A 27,615-nucleotide genomic window follows, 5' to 3' on the forward strand; every position below is an offset into this window, starting at 1 on the left:
TAAATAAATAAAATCTTAAAAAAAAAAAAAAAACTTACTGTGAGGTTACAGTAATCCAGACAGGGTAATATTGGCAGAAGGACACAAATATAGAACCATGGAATAGGATAGAGAATGGAGAAATAGAATCGCCCAAAAAGGACCATTTGATTTTTGACAAAGGTGCAGGTGGAGAAGGAATAGTATTTCAATAAATGATATAGGAAAAATTGGTCAGCCATATACAGAGTACTGAAACTCAGTGTAAACTTCATCCTTACACAAAGATTAACTCAAAATGGATCATTGATCTAGAGATAAAATGTAAAGCTATAATATTTTAGAAGAAAACATAGGTGAAAATCTTTATGGCCTAGGGTTAGGTAAAGAATACTTAGAAATGACACCAAGGGGCACCTGCGTGGCTCAGTGGGTTAAAGCCTCTGCCTTCGGCTCAGGTCATGGTCTCAGGGTCCTGGGATGGAGCCCTGCATCAGGCTCTCTGCACAGTGGGGAGCCTGCTTCCTCCTCTCTCTCTACCTGCCTCTCTGCCTGCTTGTGATCTCTGTCCGTCAAAAGAAAAAAAAAAGAGAAAAGAAAAGAAATGACACCAAATTCATGATCCATACAAGAAAAAGTTGAGAAATTGGAATTCATCAAAACTTTAATAAAACTTTCAGTATACAGAACACACAGTCAAGGGTGCCTAGGTGGCTCAGTTGAGCGTCTGACTCTTGGTTTCAGCTCAGGTCATGATCCTCAGGATCAAGCTTGGTATCGGGCTCCAATCTCAGCACAGAATCTGATGGAAATTCTTTCCCCTTTCCTCTCCCTCTGCTCTTTTCTCTCCTCTTCCCGCCCACCTCCCCTGCCAGGCATGCATGTGCATGGTCATGTGTGCCCTTTCTCAAATAAATAAATAATTAAATAAATAAAGTCTTTAAAAACTAAACAAAACACAATCAAGACAATGAGGATAAGCTACAGCTTGGGAGAACGTATTTGCAGATCACATTTCCCACAAAGGGCTTGTCTCTAGACTATAAAAAGAATTTTCAAAACTCAATAGTAACAAATATTTCTTCATTACCTACTACCTTCTTTCTCTTACTCTTTCTTCTCTTTCTTTCCTTCCTCCCTCCCACTCTCCCTCATTCTGTTTTATTCAAAGCCAGAACATTGTTTTTAAAGATTTTATTTATTCGGGGCACCTGGGTGGCTCAGTTGGTTAAGCAACTGCCTTCGGCTCAGGTCATGATCCTGGAGTCCTGGGATCAAGTCCCACATCAGGCTCTCCTGCTGACCTCTCTCCTCTTATGCTCTCTCTCTCAAATAAATAAAATCTTTTTAAATAAGATTTTATTTATTCACTTAGAGAGGCAGAGAGAGCACAAGCAGGGGGATAGGCAGAGGGAGAGGGAGAAGCAGGCTCACTGCTGAGCAGGGAGCCTGATGTGAAGCTCAATCCCAGGATTCCAGGATCATGACCTGAGCTGAAGGCAACCATCTGAGCCACCCAGGCATCCCCAGAAGAAATATTTATTGACCATCTATAAATTATGTGCCAGGCAACTTGCCAAGCACTGAGAAATACAAAGACAAAACATGGTCTGTAGCCTTACGGAATTTTATCTTTGGTAGAAGGACACAGTCATAAATACGTATCACAAAGTAGTAGAGATACTATGATACCAGTAACATAGAATGAGAGGCAGAGTAGAAATAATCATTTTTGCCATAAGTAGAAGAGCTTTACAGCGGAGTTAAACTTACAATGATGAGTCTTATAATGTGAGTATAAGGTGCGTTGAGAGGAGAGAATGGGAAGAAAGGTTATTTCCCACCACTGATTCATTCATGATTAAAGGTAAGGAAGGTGAAATACAATACGATTTATTTTTAAAGATGCAAATAGTCTGGTAAAACTTTTGGGTATACAACTTGGAGGAAATTTTTGTTTTTCTTATTTATCTCTTCCCTCCTAATTTCTAAAAATCCTCTTTAAAGGTTATCAACTGGCAAACATCTCTTCACATTCCACCTCAAGCTAAACTGAGTCCTGAAGCATCTGATCTTATTATTAAACTTTGCCGAGGACCAGAAGATCGCTTAGGCAAGAATGGGGCTGATGAAATAAAAGCACATCCATTTTTTAAAACAATTGATTTCTCCAGTGACCTGAGACAGCAGTCTGCTTCATATATTCCTAAAATCACACACCCAACAGATACATCAAATTTTGATCCTGTTGATCCTGATAAGTTATGGAGTGATGATAATGAGGAAGAAAATGTAAATGACACTCTCAACGGATGGTATAAAAATGGAAAGCACCCTGAACATGCTTTCTATGAATTTACCTTTCGGAGGTTTTTTGATGACAATGGTTACCCGTATAATTATCCAAAGCCTATTGAATATGAATATATTAATTCACAAGGCTCAGAGCAACAGTCAGATGAAGATGATCAGCACACAGGCTCAGAGATCAAAAACCGTGATCTAGTGTATGTTTAACACACTAGATAATTGTTATAATGAGGGTTTGCAAAAAGACCCAACGCGGAGTTTTTTGAGGCTCTGAGAGTAAAATTATGCAAATGTGACAGAGCTGTGTATGAGTGCTCTGTGTACAATATCTTATGTTCCTAAATTATGGAAAAATTTTTAAATGTTAATTTATTCCAGTCTTTTTAATCAGTAATGTAGAAAAAATCATAATAAAGAAAGTAAATTACGAGCTGAATATTATAGTCAGTTCTTGGTACTTAAAGTACTTAAAATAAAAAAATAGTGCTTTGTTTAAAAAGGAGAAGCCTGGTATCTATATGTACATACACTAAATAATTTTAAAAAAAGAACAGAGTTTTTGAAATTTTTTTGAAAGACAGTTTTAGTTTTATCTTGCTTTAACCAAATATGAAATGTATCCCACATTCACAGAGTTTTGTTCTTCTTTGAACCCCCATAACCTTGTTTTTGGTACAAATAAGCTGTAGAGATTAAGCCATTATGGTGAAGAGTGTTCCTAGGCTAATGATAATCTGATAATTTACATCTTAGAACTGAGAAATACAGGGTTGAAATAAGTATGTTCATCAGAAGAAAAAATACTGCAGATTATCTGCTTTGTTTGTTTGTTTTCCCCCTCTGTGGAATATTTACTCTTCTAGCATTTATTTCTCAAGAATTACTGGCTTTAAAAGAAGCAGAGCACTTCCATTTTTCTTTATATACTGGTATTTTTTTAATGCTGCTTCTAGTTTTTAAAAGGGAATAAAACTGCCATAAGTCAAAATTTACAGTACTGAATGCTAGCATCCTTCATATTTTTCCTTCAATTTTTTTTAAAGTTTCCACCATCCTAAGCAGATTAATTTCAGTTTCGTATGAAACTTTAATTAGAAAAATTATTTGTGGGTACTCACTAGAAAATTACTTTTTCTGTATAGTGACAGTTTTGGTTATGTCATCAGTAATGTTATATGTTTCCTCTTTCAGAACAGTGCTGTATATATGGACTGTTAAGGCCAAGGAAATCTGGCTGTTTGACCATATTTTACCTATGGGCAGATTAACTGGTGAAAAGATTATTATTTAAATCCTAATTGAGTGGCCTTTAGTAATTAGAAAAAATTACATAGTAGTCTTAATAGAAAATTCAAATCCTCCTAACTTAATTTAAGGTTAAATAATATGTTTTTCAGCATGCCTATTATATATAATGCTTAGGTTTTAAGAACTCTTATGGTTTCAAACCAAAATACATTTAGCTTCTCTTTTAGGAAGGGGAAAAGGGCTCTATTCTGCCATTAGTAAAATTTGTATTTTACTTCCTTTTCTTTAAGTTCCACTGATAGGGAATGGTTTTATCAAAATTTTATATTTCTGGATAAAAAGAGGCATAATTTTAGGATTTTCAAACTAATGGAAAAAAGCTAGTGGAAGTCTCACATATGTAAGTAAAATTAAAGGCAAAGCTGTTCTATTTGAATTGGGGCTGGCAATGAAGACTTACTAGCTCAAACTTCGCATGTTTCTCTGGGTGTCCCCCTCAGAGCTCAGCTTGTAAACCATGGGTCTTTGGGGTTCATTGGTTTTTTGAGAAAGGTGGGGACTCTCTTCCCAAAAAAATACAAATCAACACACACATATAGAATGCTACATACAGTCTTAGGAATTCTGGACATGTTGAAAACTTCATAAACTTGGTTACGGACCTCTGTCCTAGAAGAACACTGATATATTAAACTAAGAACTTTGCTCTAAATTTACTGATTAGTACTCAGATTCACACATCTTGTGTAAACACTGATAATTTGTGATGGAAAAAAGTCTGTACCATGTGATAAGATACCCTTAGGAATGCCTCTCTCTTGCTGGTACAGCACGAAGACATTTTAAACGTACTCTTGAGAGCACTGAAATAGACGTTTGGCTTGTTACAGGCTTGCTACAGGAATATTTCTGAAGGACTTCTAATCAGAGAGTTGTAAGAAAGGACACCAGAATGATTTGGCAGTCTCCACTTCATGGAACATTTGATTAGTGCTATAAAATCCTATGCCAGACAAAGTAGTTCAAGAATTTTTAGCTCAGTACTCAAATTTTAAGATATCCCTCTGGCTCTTTGGGTTTTCTCAGATTTATTGAAATTTCCATTTGGTTGTTTTTACTTCTGGATTGTGATGCAGTGCCGTACAAAACCAACTTTGTTAGTTTTATGTTGTAGGAATACTAAGGTGCTGTCTCCTCTCCCTCCTTCCCTCCCCACAAAATCTGTGTTGACACTACAAATTCTGTGCTCACACTACAAATTCTGTGTTCTTTTAAAATTTTCTTTGACAACGTAAGCTTTTTCTGTTTATGTAAAGCAGTGTACAAGCCTTTGCTGTCTGCACTTTTAACAGTTCGGATATACTTATTAGCTCTCTTATTCCCAAACCACATCCAGTTCTTCTAGCACAGAATCTGGTGTTTCCTGACCAGAAAGATGAGAACAACATGAAAAAACCTATATGCTTTCAATTGAAATAGAATGAAAACATTGGTTATACGTGTTTTCTTTTTCAGATAATTTTCCCACTTAATAAAAAACTTGCTGTCTTTCTTATACTTATCCCCTTTTAATGTATATCAATAGTATTTATGAAATGTGTTCTATAATTATGTAATTGTAGATACTATTATGTATTGTCTGGTGACATTCCAAGGCAGGCCCTGTTGCTGTATCTTTTCTACTTTATTTGTAATAGGAACTATAGAATGTATGACTAAGAAGTCACTTTGAGATTGACTTTTTTAAAAAGTTATTACCTTCTGCTGTTGCAAAGTGCAAAACTGTGAGTGGAAATGTTTTATTCTGACTTAATAATATGTTAGAAATTAGAGAATACAGTGGGAAATGTTTTAGATATTGCTGCTGCTGTTACCTAAGGTACTTTAGAAATTTTTCTTTAATAAGCAAAAATAAACAAAAATCCCTTTGGTATTTAAAGTGAAACATTTATTTAGCCTGTTTGTTTTAATCTAAAGCAAAAGGTAATTTGGGTCAACATATTGGTATATTTGTAAAGCGCCTTAATATATCCCTTTATGGAACGCATTATCCCACAGTTTACTTTTATATTGTATTGTGTATATAAGTATTTTGTATTAAAATTGAATCAATACAACACTACAGTTTTATAAAATAATGCTTTGTTAGGAAAAGGAATTACGGCTTTGCAATATAACTAAATTGTTTTGCATACTTCTGAATGTAGTAGATATGAATAATCAGCCTGTGTTTTTAATGACTTTATTTGTATTTTCCCAACCATTTTCTCTAGTGTCATATTTGCTGGGATAATAATAAAAAAAAATTCAGATCTTTCAGTTGTGTGTGGAAAGCTATCAAAGCACTTAATGTATGTTGATTTTCATTTTTTAAAGTGTATTTTAATGTTTATTCTTAGAAAATTTATGATTAAAAATTCAATGTTTTAGAATGAGAGTATATATAACTAATGATAATAGGGTTAAGGCAAACTGAGTAGAGTTAGTGTAACCCAGTAAGTTTTCATTTTGCCCAACGTAAGTACAGTAACTATTTCATGTTCAAGGCTTCCTTTAGATTAGCAGAGATTTAAATCTTTCTAATTATCAGACTCATTTCATATCATTTGAGTCTGCTTTAAAATTTTAAAATAGGTGGTTGTTGGCTAATCTGTTTGCCTTTATTTACAACCCTTTATCATATACTGATGCTACATCTTAAATCAATTTTACGCGGATGAACACATTTTTAGTTTTGTCTTATTTTTATTTTCCTTTTTCAAGCATTACCATCATTCTTAATCTCCTTTATCCTCTTGTTTGCACTTCCTATAAAATTATATTTGGTCTTCGTGAGGCTGTTGTATAGCTGATACAAGTTGCATTATTCCTGTGATTCATTATACTACACTGTAGGCCCACATTTGGCATGCTTGTGACTCTACTTTGTTATGCCAAACACACACAACACACAAAAAATGCATCTGCTTATGTGTGTGAAGGGTAGAGGAAAGATGTCAAATTTATGTCTGATACATAGGCAGTTATTGTCATCTCTAATATCTTGTCTTTCCTTTTCCCTACTTAAGATCCAGATTTCTAAACATACTGCTGGATTCAGAATCTGGGTGGAACTTTGAGTTGTTTCCCCCTGAAGAAGGTTTAAATTTGTTCTGTGGTGAGAAAGTCCTTCGTGCCCAGAGTGGTTGACCAATGACATAGGCTGCTCTTGTTCCCAGCGTCCATTCTCATGCTTTTCTGAATAGCGCCCCCATCCCTGTCCAGATTTTGACTGCACTGCTAGAGCCCATGTTTCTCATATTCCCTTGTAATTAGGTGTGGCCACATGATTAAGTTTTGGCCCTTGGGATATGAGTATATGTGATATACACTTAAACTTGATGTCGCTTGCCCTCTACTTGCTCTTTCCTTCTTCCCCACCAGATGGAACATGGACAGAGTAGTGACTTTATACTGACCATGAAAACTAGGGAAAACACCTTAGGGGTGGTGGGTCAACAAAAGGAGTAGAACATAGTTAGTTACCTGAGGCGCCTGGGTGGCTTAGTCAGTTAAACTTCTGACTACAGCTCAGGTCACTATCTCAGAGTCTAGTGAATGAGGCCTGCCTCGGGCTCCAGCAGGGAGTTTGCTTGTCTCTCTCCATCCACACCCACCCCCAACACACCCCGCTCGTGTTCTCTCTCTCTCATAAATAAATAAAATCTTTTAAAAAAAAAAAAAGGAACCTGGTTACCTGAAAGATTGTGTGGTGTGGGGCTGTCTGTCCAGGCTGGACTAATAAATTGTAGAATGTTAGAGAAAAGGAAAACAAGCAAAACTGTGTGTGTGTACAAATCCCCATTTCTTACTGTTGTTGAACTTGTACCCTAATTAGTATAGAATTTATATTACTGTTTAATCTGATTTGCAAAACAGTTAGAGGAGGTCATTTTGTACTTTGATCATCTCCCAGGCAACCAATCATGAAACTCAGTTACTTTACCTTGTACATTTTTGTTCAGTTCATCATCTTCAGCCCTACTGTTACTACTATGGTTGAGGCCCTCATCAGCTCTTGCCTGAATTACTGCAATAACTTTCTTTTTAAATTTCATTTATTTATTTGAGAGAAAAAGAGAGAGCATGAGAGTACAGAGGTCAGTGGGAGAAGCAGACTTCCTGCTGAGCAGGGAGTCCAATGTGGAACTCATCCCAGGACTCCAGGATCAGGACCTGAGCTGAAGGCAGTCCAACCAACTGAGCCACCCAAGCGCCCACTGCAATAACTTTCTATTTGATTTAATTCTGGTCCTTCAAGTTCATTAGCTAAACTAGCATCCAAATGACCTACTTGAAAGATAACTGGATTCTGTTTCTACTATGACCAAGTAAGCTCCTAAACGACTGACTTTACCCCCATAGAACTATTATAAATTCTGGGGAAAATACAAAAACAGCCACTTCTAAAGATAACTGAGTAGAACCAAGAACAGGCACATCTGGATGGGAAGTCAACACATGAAAGAGAGGAATGGCACTGGATGAGTATCTAGTTTTCATGGTATCTTGCCTGAGAAAGCCCCAAATCTCTAGCTGAATCATTTGCCACATATCTGTGGGGAAGAATCCAAGCATCCTAAGAACAAAAGAAACTGGCATTTGAAGTGCTGCTCAGCAGAAAGCAAATCAAATCAAGTTAACTGTTTGTTTAACAACAAAACCAGCACCTCCAGAGATACATCACAGATTTAAACCAAAGTATCTATAGCGTAACATATCCAATATCAAGGATACACTTCAAAATTACCTGTCACACAGAAATACAAAAATATGACCTAGTCTCAAAAGAATATAACAGTGGGGGGAAAAAAAGTGGAGACCAACTGCAAGAGCCTATTCCAACATAAGGAATTGCCAAAGATAGTACAATGGCTCTTAAACTGCAAAGTGATGGGGCACATGGGTGGCTCCTGTTAAGTGTTTGCCTTCAGCTCAGGTCATGATCTCAGGATCCTGGGATCAAGCCCCACACTGGCTCTCAGCTCAGCGGGGAGTCTGCTTATCCTCTGACTCTCCTCCTGCATCTACCCCAAAATAAATAAATAAATAAAAATCTTTAAAAAGAAATAAAGGTGGAGGGAGAGGATGGAGATTGAGACTGGAGTAAAGAAAAATATTCTTATAGCAAATGTTAAGATAGGAAGTCCCAGTAAGAAAACAGAAGCTGTAAGAACCAAAAAGGAATGTCCTTTGATTGAAGACAAACTGGCAGAATATGAGAAAACCCATAAAAGAACTAATAAATTGGATTATTTAATTGCATGTATAATATCTCTGGAAGGTAATTAGTGAATTTGATGTCATTGATTATCTCTGATGATGGGAACTGGATTTCTAGGGTGGCAAGAAAGTAGACTTCTCACTATATAACCTTTTGTATCATTTGAATTTTGAACCATATGAACATGAAGTGGAAATAAAAGCAAAAATCTTTAGGTTCAAGTGGAAGACTTGGGTGTAAACAAAGGAAGCTATGCTTTCGTTGAAGTGGGAGGCAAAAACCAAAGGGGTGGGCCACCTGGGTGGCTCAGTCATTGGGCATCAGCCTTTGACTTGGGTCATGATCCCAGTCTCCGGGGATTGAGCCCCATACGGCTCCCTGCTCAGCGAGGAGCCTGCTTCTCCCTCTCCAGCTCCCCATGCTGTGTTCCCTATCTTCCTGTCTCTCACTGTCATAAATAAAATCTTAAAAAAAAAAAAAAAGGGCAAGTGTGAAGTAGAGATATGTAAGTTGGAGGATAAAAGTATTGTGATTAGATTTAGCTGCATATAAAACCCAAAACAATCACCTTAGACATACAATATCTGGAGTTGGCAGTCCACAGCAGGTAGGAACGGCAGCTGCTCATAGTCAGCCAACACCTCGTCTGTTCAATTCTGCTACTTTCATCATACGGCTTATATCCTAAGGGTGACTTATATCAGTTGTAGGCTGCTTATATTCCACCCATCTTTTCCCTGTTCTCACCTGGTAGAAAGAGAGGATGGTGAGAAGGGGGTAAGGGAGAGTTTCAGGACCTCTCCTTTAAACTATCTTCCTGAAAGTTCTATGTAACACTTCCACTGGCCAGAAGTTAGATCCATGGCCACACCTAGGTGCATGAGAGTCTGGAAATGTAGTCCTTATTCCAGATGGCCCAATTTCATCAAGCTTGGTTCTGTTACTAAGAAAATGAGTATTTGGTGGCCAGATGGCAGTCTCTGCCACAAGGAGCAAGTTGAGGGAATTTCAATCTGATAGCTTCCATTTTCTCCTAGGGTGGAGACATCGTGATTTGCTGAAAGGGCAGAAATGGGTAGTGGCTTGAGGAAAGTGGTTAAAGTCTGAAATAACTAATGTGAAGAGAGTGGGAGAGAGAACTGAGGTGGAACATGTAGAAAAACATATTTCAGGTGGGTTGGAAGTTACACAATTGTGCTGCATTAATCTTCATGGTGGTGTGATTTCCACCCTCCTCCCCCTAGCATTCAGCAGTCTGGGAGTAGCAGGACAGTGATGGAACCTATTATTTAGGAAGAATGTATATAATAAGCTTAATGAACAACACTGGGGATCTGCCCAAGTTTGTTAACTGCAAATATTGTGACATAATCTAAAAACTCAGCAATTCTTACTCATGGCTAAAATTTCCTTGTTTTATATATGCTCTGTACTCAAGAGATGGCTCAAATTTGTGAAGTATATAGACAATGACTGCCTGATACAACTGACCAGGTGAGTAAAATTAATAAATTGGTCTTGAAAGTCCTTTTAGATTTCTCTGATGAGATGTAAATTCTTAAAATTTAAATTTAATAGATAAAACAGTAAACTTGGAGTTCTTTTTTGGTATAAGGGGGTTTATATTCCCATTAAAAAAAAATCTTGTTTGAAACCTAGAGGTAGGAGCTACTACAGGTTAGTGTAGTTTCCCTAACTGGTACTACTAAGGAAGAAACGAACTAGTGAATGTAAACCATTCTTTGGAGAGGTTTTTTGTTTTGTTTTTTAAGAAGCTCTAGTTCCTTTTTTTTTTTTTTTAAAGATTTTATTTATTTGACAGATTATAAGTATGCAAAGAGGCAGGCAGAGAGAGAGAAGGAAGCAGGCTCCCCGCTGAGCAGAGATCCCAGGACCCCTGGATCATGACTCAGGCTTTAACCCACTGAGCCACCCAGGTGCCCCTGGAGGTTTTTTTACTTTAAAATTCAACTTGATCATCGAGGTATGACTTATGCACAATAAAATGCATCCATTTTATGTTTTCTATTTGAAGAGTTTTAATAAATATATACATTTGTATAACCACTACCGTAATTGAGGTATGTAACATTTCCATCACCTCAAAACCTTTCCTCATGCCTCTGAGAAGTCTAATCATTTTCCTCCTTCCTCCCGCCCTTAATTCAGCCTCAAGCAAATACTGATCTGCTTTTTGTTGCTATAAATTATTTTTGCCTGTTCTAGAATTTCATATGCATGGAATTATATAATATGCATTCATTTTGTTTTGAGAAGTTTTTGTTTTGTTTTAGGATATATTTTAGAGAGTGAGTGTGAGGAGTGAGGAGGGGCAAAGGGAGAGAGAGAATCCTGTTCCACTCGGGGACCCTGAAGTCATGACCTGAGCTGAAACCAAGAGAGTCTGCTGCTTAGCTACCGGGCCACTCAGGCACCTCTGTTTTGAGAAGTTTTAAAAGTACAAATGGGCTTTATAATTCATCATACCTTTGTACACATACAAAAGGTGAAGTTTGATTAAGCCTAAGTAGGATAATTAATCTGTATGTCCCTGAATTTTTAATTTTTCTTATTTATTTAGCTGTACTAATTACAATTTTCTTTGCTCCATTACAATGGAGTTCCTGTCCACCGTAGCAAAACTATTATTTTCTACTTAGGCGAGGATTTTACAAGACTTTAAGCAACATGAGACATTTTTTTTTTGATCGCTATATACTCAATGTCTACAACAGTGTCGACAGCATAGTACTTGCTCAATAAATATTTGTGGACTAAATGGATTTATTTCCCTTGACTTGCCTTTATATAAGTCTGTGTTAAATTGCTGCGATGATTTAAGATTAGAATTTTAATAACCATGCACTCATAAAGGAAAACGTGTCTAGTGTCTCATTCCACTTTAGGTGGAGGGAGAGGATGGAGATTGAGACTGGAGGAAGCGCGGCCAGTTGTACTGAGGCGTACGTATCTAAATCCTGAAACAGCATAGTATTGTGTATTTTCTGGTTGTGCTAAGAGAAAGATCAAAAAAGTAAATCAAGAAAATAAAACTCCACTAGAAGCACGTCCGATTATCTTTGTTTACCCATTCCCTATTTTATTCATCCTATGTCGTGACAAGAGCCTCAGTCGAATTCTGCGTATATGGATTTGTCATAAACAAATTATTTGACCCTTGACACTCACCTGTAAAATAGACACTCTGACTTCCTATCCTTTGAGGAGTGTGGTGAAAATCAAATAGGAGGAAGTGTGAGGGAGATCTTAAAAAGATACCAAAATATGATCCTTGATTCGAATTTAAAACCTCACCATGCTCACTGCTCAGACCGCAGCCAGGAGGCGGTGCGGACTGCGCAGGCGCGCTCCGCCAGCCCCGCCCAGCTGCGTTCAGCCCCACGCCCGGTGCCTGGCGCCCGGCGCGCGCACGCCACCCGGCGTCCTCGCTCCCGGGGCGTCGCCCCGCGTGCGGTGGAGTCACCGAGGCCGCCCCCAGCACCGGAAGTGACCCTGGCGGGTTTGCCTTCAAATTCTCGGCGAGCTGAAGAAGCACTGGGGGCTGGTGACGGTTGGACACCGTCGTGCTGGGGTCGTGAGCACGGAGCAGAGTGTTTGGGGCTGGGTAGGACCGGCCCTGCCTTCTAGCAGCCCTGAGCCACGCACGGCCCTTCCCCTCCGCCTGGCGGTGGGTGGTTTCCCAGGGAGCCTGGCAGCCACAGGTGAGTGTCTACTCTCCCCGTGCTCCGGGGATCCCCCCGACCCCAGTGGCCAGCTCGGCGAGGGACTCGCGGCCAGCAGTGAGAGCTCTCTGCCCATCCTGCCGTGAGACTACCCTTACTTGCGCCGAGGCCTCAGGTCCTCAGGTTGTCGCTGACACCTGTGGCTCTGGTGACGGGTCCCCTTCCTGAGGATCCTCTCCAGCCTGGGACTTTTGGGGGTTCCTGGCGATCCCTTTTCTTGGCTTGTGTCATTAGAGAAGTCTCTGGTCGGGAAAACATGTTTATCTTTATTTCTTCGCTTTTTTGAGAGGTTCTCTCCCGAATTCGTCCACGCCCCCGCCCCATACCCTCACCCCTGAAAAACCTCGAAAGCCTTGAAATGGGATCTCTTCTTACATTTTGTTAGGTACATATTGTTGAGGATGTTCTTTACTCTGGCGCCGGGCATCCTCTGGGAGGCTTTTGGCCCTTTTGCTTTAGAGTTCGTACCTTTAAAAAATATGTATTCCCTCCAGACCTTTGTTTCATATCGTGTAGTATACGGAGACGAAGCTAGAGATAAACGTGGATCCCTAAGTGCCTTACAGTGGATAGTCTCAGCCCTTATTTAATCAAAAATAAATTTCTCTTTTAATTGCAAAGTGCCATTTTATATGTTACTAAATTCTAACAGCACAATTTCGCATCATTCTCTCTTGAAAGCATCGATTTATGTAATCCTCTTTGAAATCAGACCATTATTCCTGCTGAAAACATTCCTAGTGTTTTAGAATCTTTGCCACAATGATAGAACACCACGGTGTCAATAAAGATTCTTGTAAAGTTCACAGGACTAAATGTCTCAATGTGCAGCCCTATTGTCTTTTCCAAATGAGATAGTTTTTTGTAATCAGTGAGTTCTCACACAGGAATAGCAGCAGAACTCTTGTATTTTGTATTATTGTTAATATTACTGTATCATGCCTTAAAAAAAAAAAGGCAGTGCTGACTAATTTCCAACATTCCTAGATTGTGGAAAGCTATGTAAATCTTCTCTATGGCATTGGTTATTCAAGAAGCTTTTTCGTTTTACAGGTTCTGTACTTGGTATATTATACAACGATTCTGCATCTTACTGAAACTGGAGTTATTCTTCTGACAAGTACAAGAATTAGGAAATCTTGTGAAATGTACTGTACTAACAACATTGTTGAACTTCTGTTTACAACAAGGTTTAGGCTTTTCTTTTTAGCTACATGATTGGTTAAAAAGATAGTGTTTCAAATCAATGTGGTCAGTGTTGATAATATGCTAAATAGATTTTGCTTGTAGTGTTTATTGATATGGCTTGAAAATGGCTTTTAAATTACATTTTAATTGTTACATTCACTGATTTATTTTGTTTATATAAATATAAACAGAGAAAGTTTACTAAATACATATATATATCCTTTTTTTCCTGAGCAGGCACTCTTTTGATAACTTTCTCATGTTTCTTGAATATTTATTATACAGTGATTATAAAAGTAAGAAGAATGTATGCCATGCTGTAATTGATCATGGGTCACTCATTTATTGTATGTATTTATAATCATTAGCTACTGACTTTAACTTAGTATTATGATTGTTTTCATATTCCAGAGATGAACATTCTGAACATTGCTTAATACTGTATTGTCACATTTAAAGTTACACTCGATTTACAGAAATGCCTTCAAGAAAATGTATGATTGAGGTTCATGTGTTTCTGGTTTCGGACATCAGCTGTACAGATTACTTTTTTTTTTTTTTAAGATTTTATTTATTTATGTGATAGAGATAGCGAGAGAGGGAACACAAGCAGGGGGAGTGGGAGAGGGAGAAGCTTCCCGCTGAGCAGGGAGCCTGGATGCCAGGGCTTGATCCCAGCATGACCTGAGCTGAAGGCAGACGCTGAACGACCGAGCCACCCAGGTGCCTCACAGATAAATATTTTTAACATAGATGTTGATTTTTTAGCCTGTGCTTAATACTATGCTGTGCTTGTTTCCTCCTCCTAAGTAAAGAAAATACACATAGGATAGATCAAATGATGTCCCGTCTACTAAACTTCAAGGATTTAAAGGTTTAATTCTTATTTTTGTCTTCAGTACAATTCCTTGCAACTGATTAGGTGCTCTGTAAATACTTCTTGAATGAGTGACCTATGCACATTACAGTAAAACTGCAGTACTAGTGGAACCCAGTCTAAAGCCTTAAAAAATTAAGTGGATATGGTATCCTTTTTAGGTGTGAAATAAGGAAGGCCCCATATTTATTATTTCGGAAGAGAGTAGGAATCCTAGAACTTCAGATGTTTGGATCTATTGCCTGTTCTTTTTGTGTCTCTTTAATCACCACTTTTCCCTAATCCTGAAGGAGAAAAAGACACTCTAAGTCTCTTTGTGGAGATTCCACACCACAGCAACTATTAAGTTTGCTAGAAATTTTGTTACAATATTTTTTATTGTCTAAAAATTTTTACTCTTTTACTTGAATTAAAATTTCATGTTGTACCCTACTTAATTTAAATTGATTTAATCATTAGCAAAAGTGAATACATAAGCCATGTAAGCAAAAGGTTGGTTCTGATAGGATAATGTAAAGGAGAAGCTTGCTGCGAGATAAAATAGGCATTACCTAAGGTTATTGGTCTCTTTAATAATCTCTCTAATCAAGAATCTGAGTTTTTGAACAATATCATTTTTATAAGTGTTTTATTAATTGAACCAGTAGATACTCTTCACTGTTCATGGTGGTTAAAATTTGACTGTAGGCTTTTCTCCAAATATACTCATTTCTTCAGAAATTGCCAGGTATTGTGCCAGGTAGACCTCATTTCTGTACTACAGTGTAATTTTAACAATGATAAGAATATATTCTTCAAAATTGGAGTCTCATAAATTTGCAGTGTTGCTGTTTATTTGAAAAGAAAGCTGTCTTAGAGACTTCTAGAAGAATAGGAAAATTTATTTTTGTCTCACATTTAATCAGCTAAGGGTATTTTGATACTATTTTCAGTAAACACATTGTTTCTTTGATAATCAAAAATTTTTCAGGTGACCTTGGGTTGACTTTGTATTTCTTTTTGTTAGAAAATGTCAATTCATTGGATGCTAAAGAATTTTATCTGACTAGAAAGAAGTACTCATAACACAGAACCTTCAAGGAAGGCCTGGAGAGAACTCTATGAGTTGTGGGACATTGACTCATGATATTAAAAAAAAAAAAAAAAGTAGATGAAATCTGTGTATCAGTAACAACTTGATTTAGTTTTGTTTTTGGTTTTTTATTTTTTGGTTTTTTTTTTGGTAGGGGGGATAGAAGGAAAGATCTGGATCCATCTAGATCTTTCAGTTAAGGGAAAGAGAGAGAAGAAGACATCAGAGTCTTATCCAGGTTCATCAGGATACACTGTATACTGCCAGCACCTGGCCCCAGCTATACTCTTCTAACATTGTTTCCCAGATGAGGTGTCACTATAGGGCATCTAGAGCCTTAGGGCAGAAGCAGTCACAGTTCTGGTAAGGATGAGTTGAGGATGAAGGAATGTGAGAGTGCTGAGGTTTAGGAACTGGACAAAGATAAGAAGTCTTGGTAGTTCAAACAAAAGCCTGTCATCATTCATTCATTCAGAGATTGACTGAATATTGACTGTGTGCCAAACAAGGTTCTAGGTGCTAGAGGTATATCTAAGTAACAGAGAGCCATATACCCTGGCCATGGAGCTTTTATTAAGATGGAATATTATGAGTGGTCATGACTCCATGGAATCACTAGGTCACGAGCCTTTTTTCTTTTGGCCCTCCAGTGCTCAATCTTGAATTACTTACAAACGTCAGTTCATAGCTGTATTGCTTCATAACCAATTATTCCAAAGCGTAGTGGCTCGAAACCATGAACTTTTATCTCACAGTTTCTTTGGTTGGGCTGTGGGCATATGGTAGCTGGGTGCTCCTGATTCAGGGTCTTTCACAGGCTGTAATCAGGGCATCAGGGCTGCATTTATCTGAGGACTCAACTGAGGAAGGATCGGCTTCCAGGCTCCCTCACATGGTTATGGCAGGATTCGGCTCCTCTGGACTATTGAATGGAAGGCCTCAGTTCCTCACTGGCTGTTGGCCTGGAGCCTCCCTCAGTTCTTTGTCATGTGAGCCTCTGCACAGGGCAGCTTAGAGTGGGCCAACAAGAGGCAGTGAAGGAGATGGAAGTCACAGTCTAATCTCAGAAATGACATTTCGTTATTTTGATTATTCTGTTTGTTTCAAGCTCACATTCAAATGAAGGTGATTTCACAAGGCTATGGAAACAAGGGGGCAGAGGGTACAGAGACCCATTCTGGAAGCTGTCTCTCGTATATTGATAGAAGACCATTATTTTGTAATATTTATTTTTTCTTCCTTACCCTTCATCTTCTTTCTTCACTCATATTTCTGTATCTTTATCTTCCAAAGGCACTCTAAGATACTTAATATGTGTTTTTGGATTTGCTTTTATCTCTGGCAAAAGAGTGTTTTGTATAGCGCATGTATTTTGAGTTTATAAAATGGTATTGTCGTCTAGATCTTGTTCTGTATCTAAGGTTTTTTGTTTTTTGTTTTATTTTCACCCAACCCCATATTTCAATGATCTGGGCATGTTGCTATTTGTAAATTTTGTTAATTGCTTCCATCTTCTACATAGTATTCCAGAGAATGCATCCAGCACATGTTCTTTTCTTTCTTTCTTTCTTTCTTTCTTTCTTTCTTTCTTTTAAGATTTTATTTATTTATTTGACGGGGGAGAGAGAGCATGCACAAGCAGGGGGGAACAGCAGAGGGAGAGGGAGAAGCAGACTCCCCGCTGAGCAAGAAGCCCTATGCAGGGCTTGATCCCAGGACCCTAGGATCATGACTTGAGCTGAAGGCAAAAGCTCAATCAACTAAGCCACCCAAGCGCCCCTCCAGCACATTTCCTTACCCATTTCTCTAGCAGGGAAGAGGTTGATTGTCTTTAGCTCCTTGATTTCTCGAACAGTTCTTTCATTAACATCCCAAAACAAGTCTCTGTGAATCTGTGTGAGACTTTCTCTGGAATATTTACAGAAGAGTGGGATTGCTGGATCATAGGATATATGTATATGCAGCTTCTCTAAGGACTGCCAGGTTGCTCTTCAAAATGACTATACCAGTTTTTAATCAACAAGTTATATGTGAGGGTTTCCTTTTCCCCAAATCCTTACCAATACTTAGTGTTATTGGTTTTAATCTAGTGAATGTATAAGAGGGACTTTGATTGCTTTCCACTTGCGTTCATCTGTTAATAATAGTATCTGTACTTTTCGCCATTTGGGTTTTCTCTTATTTGAATTGTCCCTTGTGCTGTTTACTTGTTTCTTTTTGTCCATTTTGTCCATTGAAGTCTTTTGTCCATCAGTATGAGGAATTATAAGGATGGATTTTCTAATCTTAAATTATCCTTGGTAATCCTGTGTAAATTTGTGTTTTTTTTTTTTAAAGATCTATTCATTTATCCTAGAGAGGACAGGGGAGGGGCAGATGGAGAGAGAGGACCCCAAGCAGACTCCCTGCTGAGCGTGGAGCCCTACACTGGGCTTGACCCTATGACCCTCAGATCACGACCTGAGCTGAAACCAAGAGGTGGACGCTTAATCTGCTGAGCTACGCAGGCGCCTCTCTGTGGAGAATCTTCATGATCAGAGAGAGAGTGTGTGTGCTTTGAAACATTGTTAGCTCTTAATGGATTTCCACTTCTATAGTCCTAAGCAGAACGGGCTTTATATTGTTCATACTCAGTTTTGAAATTGAGGTGAGCCCAGCCTCCTAAAAAGAGTTGGTCAGTTTTTCCCTTGTTTTCTCAATCAACTTTTATGTGATTAGAATTACTTTCTGCTTAGAGGGTAGGTAAAACCCACCTAGAAAAAGATCCTCTGGACCTGAAGCCTTTTAAAGGTAGAGTTCTTCCATTAAAATTCCATTTTCTAGGAAATAAGGGAAGAACAACTTTTTAAAGGAGAAAAAATTTCGGGTGCCTGGGTGGCTCATTTGGTTAAGCGTCTGCCTTCAGCTCAGGTCATGATCTCAGAGTTTCAGGATCGAGCCCCACCTCAGGCTCCCTGCTCATCAGGGAGTCTGCTTCTCCCTCTGAGCCTCTCCCATCTTGTGCTCTCTCTCTCTCATATAAATAAATAAAATCTTAAAAAAAAAACAGTGATTCTTGGAACACTGAAAAAATAAAACAAAATTTTTTTAAAATTTCTTTTATTTATTTATTTGTTTATAATTTTTAAAAAATATATATATTTTTTTATTTGCCAGAAACAGAGAGAGACCAAGTGAGTACACACAAGCAGGCAGAGAGGCAGGCAGAGGCAGAGAGAGAAGCAGGCTCCCCGCTGAGCAAGGAGCCTGATGCGGCACTCGATCCCAGGGCCTTTTGGATCATGACCTAAGCCGAAGGCAGCGGCCCAACCCACCAAGCCACCCAGGGGTCCCTAAAATTTCTTAAAATATCTTATTTATTTGACAGAGAGCATAAGCAGGGGGAACAATAGGCAGAAGGAAAGGGAGCAGGGCTTGATCCTGGGACCCTAAGCCGAAGGCAGTCACTTAACTAACTGAGCCACCCCATTGCCTCCAAAATCTCATTTACTTTTAACTCAGATCCATCTAGTTATTTTCTCTTTTTCATTTTGTGTTTCATTTATTTGAATGTTCTTTTTTCTTTTCCTTTATCAGTTTCACCAAGATTTGTTTCTTAATTTTTAAATGACCCATAGTTTGATTTTTTAAAGTATTTTCCAGTGTTTGGGGGTTTTCTTTTCTTTTTTCTTTTTGTAAGATTTTGTTTGTGAATAATCTCCACACCCAACATGGGACTTGTACTCACATCCCTGAGATCAAGAGTTGAATGCTACACCAACTGAGCCAGCCAGGTGCCCCTTCGATTTTATTTAAATTTGGCCTGGTCTGGGTAAAGCGTCAGCGGGCTTTAGAAGGGGAAGAGTTTATTTTAGACTGAGAAGTTCAGAGGGTAGATATGCTGGGAGAACTGCCCTTGGAGCTGGACTTTGAAGCATTGGTGGGGTTTGTGTGTGGGAATCAAGAACTTTCTTTGAAGAAGGAGAAATGGCTTGAGCAAATAACAGATGGAAAGTGCAGTGTGTGTGATTGTGAGCTTCTTGAAGGAACCCCAACTTGTATATAGTCAGAGAAACTATTTAGAGTATATACTTTAGAGAAACTTTGTATACTTATTTTTAGGAGACATTTAATGTGAAAATCTTTCTTTCTTTTTTTTAGTTTACAAGTGAGCATGAGTCTTCTTATGATTAGCGAGAATGTAAAATTGGCCCGTGAGTATGCGCTGCTGGGCAACTATGACTCTGCGATGGTGTATTATCAGGGAGTTCTTGACCAGATGAATAAGTATCTGTATTCAGTCAAAGATACGTATCTCCAGCAGAAGTGGCAACAGGTGAGTATCATGGCTGCTGTGTGTCTTCATGGTTTAAGCACTCAGAAGAGAAGACTTGAAGAGATTGTCAATGCCTTTTGCAGTCATACGTGAAGAGTGTATGGTTTGTTACATGGGTTTATATATGCTGTTACTTGAAATTTGATTTATTATATTAATAATATCCATATTCACTGTCATCAGTATTGTGAGTTCTACTCAGTTATAGTTTTTGGAATGTAATAGATTTAAAAAACATAATGGTTTTGGTGGTTTTTTTCTACATCACATTTTTTTACCTGGTAAAATTAGAATTTATTAAGCCATTGTTGAAACTGCAGACGACAGCTGAATGTCATGGCTACGGATTCTCTGTAGAATATTCTTTTTTTTTTTAAAGATTTTATTTATTTGTCAGAGAAAGAGAGGGAGAGCGAGCGAGCGAGCACAGGCAGACAGAGTGGCAGGCAGAGGCAGAGGGAGAAGCAGGCTCCCTGCCAAGCAGGGAGCCCGATGTGGGACTCGATCCCAGGCCACTGGGATCATGACCTGAGCTGAAGGCAGCCGCTTAACCAACTGAGCCACCTAGACATCCCTCTGTAGAATATTCTAAAGCAGACCCTATTTGAATCCCATATGAGGAAAGTGTGGAAGTTATAAGTCCACCTGAAGATGGCATTTCTAGCAAGGTTAGGTACATCACAGATGAAAGAAATGTTAACAGAATTTAATAGTCCTTTTGAGCTGGTCTTCTTGGTACAGTGTTATCCCTCAGATTCCACTAAACTGCTTTTATGGATAGTATTCCATTTTTGTACTTAATTTAGGTTCCTTTTTTTTTTTTTTTGTAAGATTTTAAAAATTTATTTATTTGAGAGAAGGAGAGTGAGCATATGCAGGGGGAACAGCAGGCAGAGGGAGAGGGTGAAGCAGGCTTCCTGCCAAGCAAGGAGCCCAATGTGGGACTTGATCCCAGGACTCTGGGATCATGACCCAAACTAAAGGCAGTGCATTTACCCAACTGAGACACCCAGGCACCCTATACTTAATTTCTTTAAAAGAGGGAAATATCCTACCTCTTTGAACTTAAACCTTTTCCCCTACATCTGCCTCTGCATATCCCTTACATTACCAGAAGAGGGAAAGTTTTTTATTTCATAAAGAGTTTTAAATTTGTCACTGAAAGACTTATGTTTGTTGGCTGGAGACTTTTTTTTTTTTTTTTTAAGAATTTATTTATTTGATAGAGAGAACAAGCAGGCAGAGAGGCAGGCAGAGAAAGAGGAGGAAGCAGGCTCCCTGCTGAGCAGAGAGCCCGATGCAGGGCTCAATCCCAGGACCCTGGGATCATGACCTGAGCCGAAGGCAGAGGCTTTAACCCACTGAGCCACCCAGGCCCCCTGGAGACTTTTTTAAAGTAGACTCCACACCCAACGTGGAGCTCAAGGTGGGACTGGAACTACAACCTGAGATCAAAACTGAACTGAGATCAAGAGTTGGACACTTAACTGGGCCAATCAGGTGCCCCTTTAGCCCGGAGACTTTTATTTTAAAAATCTAAGCTTTTTTTTTTTTTTTCCTGTGATATTTATGTATTTATTTGGTGTGGGAGTGAGGCAGGAGGGAGAAGGACAGAAGGAGAGAGAGAATCACAGGCAGACTCCCTGCTGACCGCCTGGGTGGCTAATTGGAGCCAGGCGTGAGGCTAGCTATCATAGGCCTGAGATCATGGTCTGAGGCAAAATCAAGAACCTGACTCTCAACCAACTAAGCCACTCAAGCACCTCTCTATATTTACTTTTTAGAGAATAGAGTGTGCAGGCGAGTGGAGGGGGAAGCAGTCTCCCTGCTGAGCACAGAGCTTAACACAGGGCTCAATCCCACAACCACGAGATCATGACCCAAGCCAAAACCAAGAGTGAGACACTTAACTGACTGAGCCACCCAGGTGCCCCAAAAGTCTACGCTTTTTTGGTAAAGATACTTAAATCATTTAGTTTTAAAACCAAACATTACCAAAAAAAAAAAAAAACAACACCCAGAAAACAAAACCAAAAAAACCAAACATTACCAACTTTATTTCAGTATTTTGTATATATTGTTTATAAATTGAGTCGAGAATGCTTAAAAGAAATCTTGGTTTTATGTGAATTGTGCTATTTGTCATCTGAAGCCATTTTTTTCAAACTATAGGTTTCAGTCCATTAATGGGCTATGAAATTAGTGCATTCTCATCACCATTTTAAAAGTCCAATATCAGGGGGCGCTTGGGTGGCTCAGTGGGTTAAAGCCTCTGCATTCGGCTCGGGTCATAATCCCAGGATCCTGGGATAGAGCCCCGCATTGGGCTCTCTGCTCACTGGGGAGCCTGCTTCCTGCTCTCTCTCTGCCTGCCTCTCTGCCTACTTGTGATCTCTCTATGTCAAATAAATAAAATCTTAAAAAAAAAAAAAAAGTCCAATAACAGAATAAAAACCATCAAAGAAGCAATTTACAAAAGGATTATTTTTACTAGAATTTCCAAAAAGAAAGTTATAGCTAACTTCAGTATGTTAGCAGTTTGAGTACAAACCATATGTTAGTAATATGATTTAATTGGTCAGAATGTTTAACTCATTTTTTTCTTACAGTTGCAAATAAAAACATAATGAACCATTCTTTTTTTGGGGGGGGTTAAAATTTTATTTGTTTATTTATTTATTTGACAAAGAGACAGAGCACAAGTAGGCAAAGTGGCAGGCAGAGGGAGAAGCAGGCTCTCCACTGAGCAAGGAGCCCAATGTAGGGCTCGATCCCAGGACTCTGGGTTCATGACCCGAGCCAAGGGCAGATGCTTAAAACAACTGAGGCACCCAGGCACTCCTTAATGAACCATCCTTAAAATTTTGACAGAATATTTTGCCATGGTTTATGGGATTGCTGATATCAAAATGGAGGTTTCCAACATCTCTAATAAATGGCCCTGATTGGGCACCTGGGTGGCTCAGTGGGTTAAGCCGCTGCCTTCGGCTCAGGTCATGATCTCAGGGTCCTGGGATCGAGTCCCGCATCGGGCTCTCTGCTCGGCAGGGAGCCTGCTTCCTCCTCTCTCTTTCTCTCTCTGCCTGCCTCTATGCCTGCTTGTGATCTCTCTCTGTCAAATAAATAAATAAAAATCTTTAAAAAAAAAAAAAAAGATAAATGGCCCTGATTTAGTGGTTATAGATATTTAACGAGCCATATTCTTCTTTGACACCAGGTTTGGCAAGAAATAAATGTGGAAGCTAAACATGTTAAGGATATTATGAAAACCCTGGAGAGCTTTAAGCTAGACAACACTCCACTGAAAGCTGCACAGCATGAGCTCCCAGCCTCTGAAGGGGAAGTCTGGTCCTTACCTGTGCCTGTTGAACGAAGGTGAGTGGAGACCTTTCAAGAAACATATTGGCCCAGAAAACGAATAGCGTTGTCTATATCTAGGAGACCTGGGTGGTCAGGACACAGAACAGGAGAAGGTTTTTTACTGAATGCCTTTTATAGAACTCTTACATTGTGTATCCTGTAACTATGACCCGTGTGGATAAATTAAACTTAGGTGGAAATAATCCAAAATACGCTTTTGTGAGTAGGGTTATAGAAGTAGTGGAGACAACATTATCTTATGGAAGGAGCTGGGAATTGAAATATCTGGGCTCTCATTCTGTCTTTGCCACTATCCGTAGCTTTGGAAAAAACATGTAATCTTTCTAGGCTTCAGATTTTTCTTAGGTAAAGTGAGGGAGTTAGATTAAAACAGTAGTTCTCAAACAGGCTAGCATAGAATAATGCTGTTCATCAAAATTGTTAAAATGAAAAATGTGCTCTTTTTTTTTTTTTAAAGATTTTATTTATTTATTTAACAGAGAGAGATCACAAGTAGGTAGAGAGGCAGGCAGAGAGAGAGCAGGAAGGAGGCTCCCCAGTGAGCAGAGAGCCCGATGCAGGTCTCGATCCCAGGACCCCAGGAACATGACCTGAGCCAAAGGCAGACACTTAACCAATTGAGCCACCCAGGTGCCCTGAAAAATGGGCTTTTTAATTCACAGAAAGAAAAGGATAAAATGTTCTCTATTTTAGGGGTTTTTCTGGCCATTTTTCCCCTTGGCTTCCTATTCTCTGGAGCTGGCAAATGAACAGTGAAAGTGATACTTACTGAAATGTTCTACACAGCCAGTCATGCTTGGTTTTCCTGCATATTTTTTACTGACAAGTTTCAGATGGTTGTCACTTGTCTATTCCACTCACATAGTAAATTTCCTAGTTTGTATTGTGGACCTAAACGTGGGAGTGTGTAAGAGCATTCTAAAAAAAACACTGATTTGCAGGTCCTTTGTCCCCTAAGCAGTTTGAGAACCTTGCACTAATAAGGAAGACGTTGCTCATGCGTTTTTCAGCTTCACATTGTCATTTGTAACTCTCTGCTTGATTGTAATTTATGATAAGTGCTAGATGTTGAGTGCTCATGTGTCCTAAGCACTGTTAGAACTATACATGTTATTTCATTTATTCACAGTTAGCCTTTCAAATAAGTCCTGTTTTCCTTATATTGCAGATAAGATAGTTTGGTGAAGAGTGACTTTCCCCCATTATCACAAAGCTAATAATTGGTGGAGCTAGAATTTGAACACAGATATATTTGATTATAAAGCTGACATTCTCTGCCGTACCAGTTATTCTCAAACTCTAGAATACCTAAAGATCTCTTGGGGCACTTATTAAAATGTGGATTCTGGGTTTTTACTCTCTAAGAGTCTGAAATAATACAGGTTTACCTAGGAGATATTGCAGGTTTGGGTGCTTTTAAAGGGTTATTTATAACCTACATAGTTAATCGTGTTCTTACTAGTTGTTTTCCACTTTTTGTTATTATAAAGTGAATATTTGTAAGTGAATCTTTTTCTACATTTATGATTTCTTTTTTCTTCATTTCAGGAGAACTAATAATGAGTAAAGTTGTGTTTTTATTTTTTCTTGCCTATAAATATGTTTTATTCCTATTTACTTTATTTTTCTTTCCTCTTTCTGGAGAATCATCATTTGGCCCCTGTGCTAATAGTCTGTTCCTGCTGCTATAACAAAATACACCACACTGGTGGCTCACACAACAGAAATTTGTCTTTATTTCTCACAGTTCTGGAGACCAGAAGTCCAAGATCAAGATGCTCGCTAGTTTGGTTCCTGAGGACTCTTCTGGGCAGACAGCTGCCTTGTCTCTGTCTTTGGGAATAATCAGGCTCTCCGGTGTCTCTCACAAGGACAGGGTCCTCAGATCAACGTCTTATTTAACTTTATTTAATTAATTTATTTTTAAGTAGCTCCATGCCCAACATGGAGCTTGAACTCACAACCTGAGATCAAGAGTCACGTGCTTTACTGACTGAGCCAGCCCGGTTCCCCTAACTTTAATTAATCCCTTACTCTAAATGGTTTCTCAGGGATGAGAGATTTAATGATGCTGAATTTTGGGGGGACACATTCAGTCCATAACAGCCCTGTAACTTCTTTCCAACTTTATTGGTAAGAACTTTCTGATGAATACATGTGCCCAGTGAAAATTTAGTTCCTTTCAAATTTAATGAATTATTTGGTCACCTCAATCTAACAAGCATAGGCAGGAGGAGTCTCCTTGGGAGTAATAGAATGTTGAATTAGAGGAGTCTCTTCATCTAAGAAATTCTATAATGATAAGTTCTAGTTTCCTTTCTGATTGCTTTTTGCTTTCTTCAGTATCTTTTTCTGTCCCTCATCTTAAGTGCCTTGGATGGATCACTCTTAACTATAAAGTTCTCCTCTTTGACTTTATTTGCTGTGTCTTTTCTCCTTCCTGTAGTTTATTTTACTCCATCAACTAGATAGCCCTCAAAGCTTTGTATTTTTTGTTAGTCTTCATTTGTACTCATGCTTACGAGAGCTTACTCATTCTTGAACTCTGTTGGTGATTCATCAGCTGGATTTTAGTCCCATTTAGGGGTGCCTGGGTGGCTCAGTGGGTTAGGCCGCTGCCTTCAGCTCGGGTCATGATCTCAGGGTCCTGGGATCGAGTCCCGCATCGGGCTCTCTGCTCGTCAGGGAGCCTGCTTCTCTCTCTCTCTCTCTGCCTGCCTCTCCGTCTGCTTGTGATTTCTCTCTGTCAAATAAATAAATAAAATCTTAAAAAAAAAAAAAAGGGGGCGCCTGGGTGGCTCAGTGGGTTAAGCCTCTGCCTTCGGCTCAGGTCTGATCTCAGGGTCCTGGGATGGAGCCCCGCATCGGGCTCTCTGCTCAGCGGGGAGCCTGCTTCCTCCTCTCTCTCTGCCTGCCTCTCTGCCTGCTTGTCATCTCTCTCTGTCAAATAAATAAATAAAATCTTAAAAAAAAAAAAAAGATTTAAAAAAAAAAAAGAAAAGATTGAGCTGATCCAGTATTCTCTTTTATTTATTTATTTTTTTAAAAAAAAGATTTTATTTATTTATTTAATAGATCACAAGTAAGCAGAGAGGCAGACAGAGAGAGACGGGGAAGTAGGCTCCCCACTCGATCCCAGGACCCCGAGATCATGACTTGAGCCGAAGGCAGAGGCTTAAACCACTGAGCCACCCAGGCGCCCCCTCTGTTCTCTTCTATGATCATGCACAGAAATGTTTGTACGAGGTGGTTCACTGAGCCTTTTGGAGCAAAGATTAGAAATAGCTTCAAAGCTATTAAATGTGAATCTTTTAAAATGTCTTCTAAAAGCCAGCATCCCTCAGGTATCTCCTTATCTCACAATAAAACCCAAAGTTTCACCATCTCCTTCCAGCAGCACATGCGGTCCCATTCCATACTAACTCTAGAACCTGAGTTCTTACAACTCTTCATCCTCGAGCAGGTCAAACACACAGATGCTTCACTTCTTTGCACATGCCTTTCCTTCAGCTCAGACATTTCATGACTTGTTCTCTCATTTCCTTTAGGTCTCACCTTGCTGAGATGTTACCTGAGAAAGTCCTTCTCCGACCACCCTACCTGAAATGCCCCCCGGCCCCGATGAGAGCCCCTACCCTCCTTTATTTTTCTAGACTGAATGTAGCATCATCTGAAGACGCACCCTCTCTCCATGCACATACATACATACACAGATATAAGTCTGTAAGAGTAAAGGTTTTATTAAACTTCATTTGAAATTTTTTGTTCCAAGTGCATAATCAACAGTGATAGTTCAGTAAATTAGTTTTTGGAGGACTGAATAGCTTGCAGTAAGAAGTGGATAGAAAGTGGCATATTTTACATGTAACTGCCATCTAGTAATTAAAAGCCATTTATGAGGTGATGATACAGGAAATGCCTTATATAATTAGAGAAAAATAGGAGTGGATGTGTATATAACAGTTCCAGTTCTGTTTAAATGAAAGGTAGTTATAAGAAAATAGACTAATATGTTAGTGGTTAACTCTGGGTAATGGGGTTACAGGTGACTTTTATTCTTTACACTTGATTATATTTCTGTGTCTGTTTTATATTATTTTTCTAGTAAAAGGAGAATAAATACATCTTTTAAAGAAATAGCTCCACTTGGCTATCCAGGTGCCTAAATCCAAAAATTAAACCCCCATCGTTCCTTTTTGTCTTTATCATCCCGCCAAATCCTCATTCTCAATTTTCCAT

General features: G+C 38.9%; 2 protein-coding genes across 2 annotated transcripts in view; both read left to right on the forward strand.

The window, feature by feature from the left end:
• LATS1 (large tumor suppressor kinase 1) overlaps positions 1-5,856 on the forward strand; it is a 52,628-nt gene extending 46,772 nt beyond the window's left edge. Inside the window, exon 8 of the mRNA XM_044247049.1 lies at positions 1,987-5,856. Within this exon, the coding sequence (XP_044102984.1) occupies positions 1,987-2,496 (510 nt within the window). The 3' untranslated portion in view covers positions 2,497-5,856. The remainder of the gene's footprint in view (positions 1-1,986) is intronic.
• Positions 5,857-12,241: 6,385 nt separating this feature from the next.
• Positions 12,242-27,615, forward strand: part of KATNA1 (katanin catalytic subunit A1) — a 35,670-nt gene continuing 20,296 nt past the window's right edge. The window contains exons 1-3 of the mRNA XM_044247063.1: positions 12,242-12,522; positions 19,821-19,995; positions 23,213-23,370. Coding sequence (XP_044102998.1) covers positions 19,834-19,995; positions 23,213-23,370 — 320 coding nt within the window. The 5' untranslated portion in view covers positions 12,242-12,522; positions 19,821-19,833. The remainder of the gene's footprint in view (positions 12,523-19,820; positions 19,996-23,212; positions 23,371-27,615) is intronic.

Source organism: Neovison vison, chromosome 1 (assembly GCF_020171115.1).
Source record: "Neovison vison isolate M4711 chromosome 1, ASM_NN_V1, whole genome shotgun sequence".
NCBI lineage: Eukaryota > Metazoa > Chordata > Mammalia > Carnivora > Mustelidae > Neogale > Neogale vison.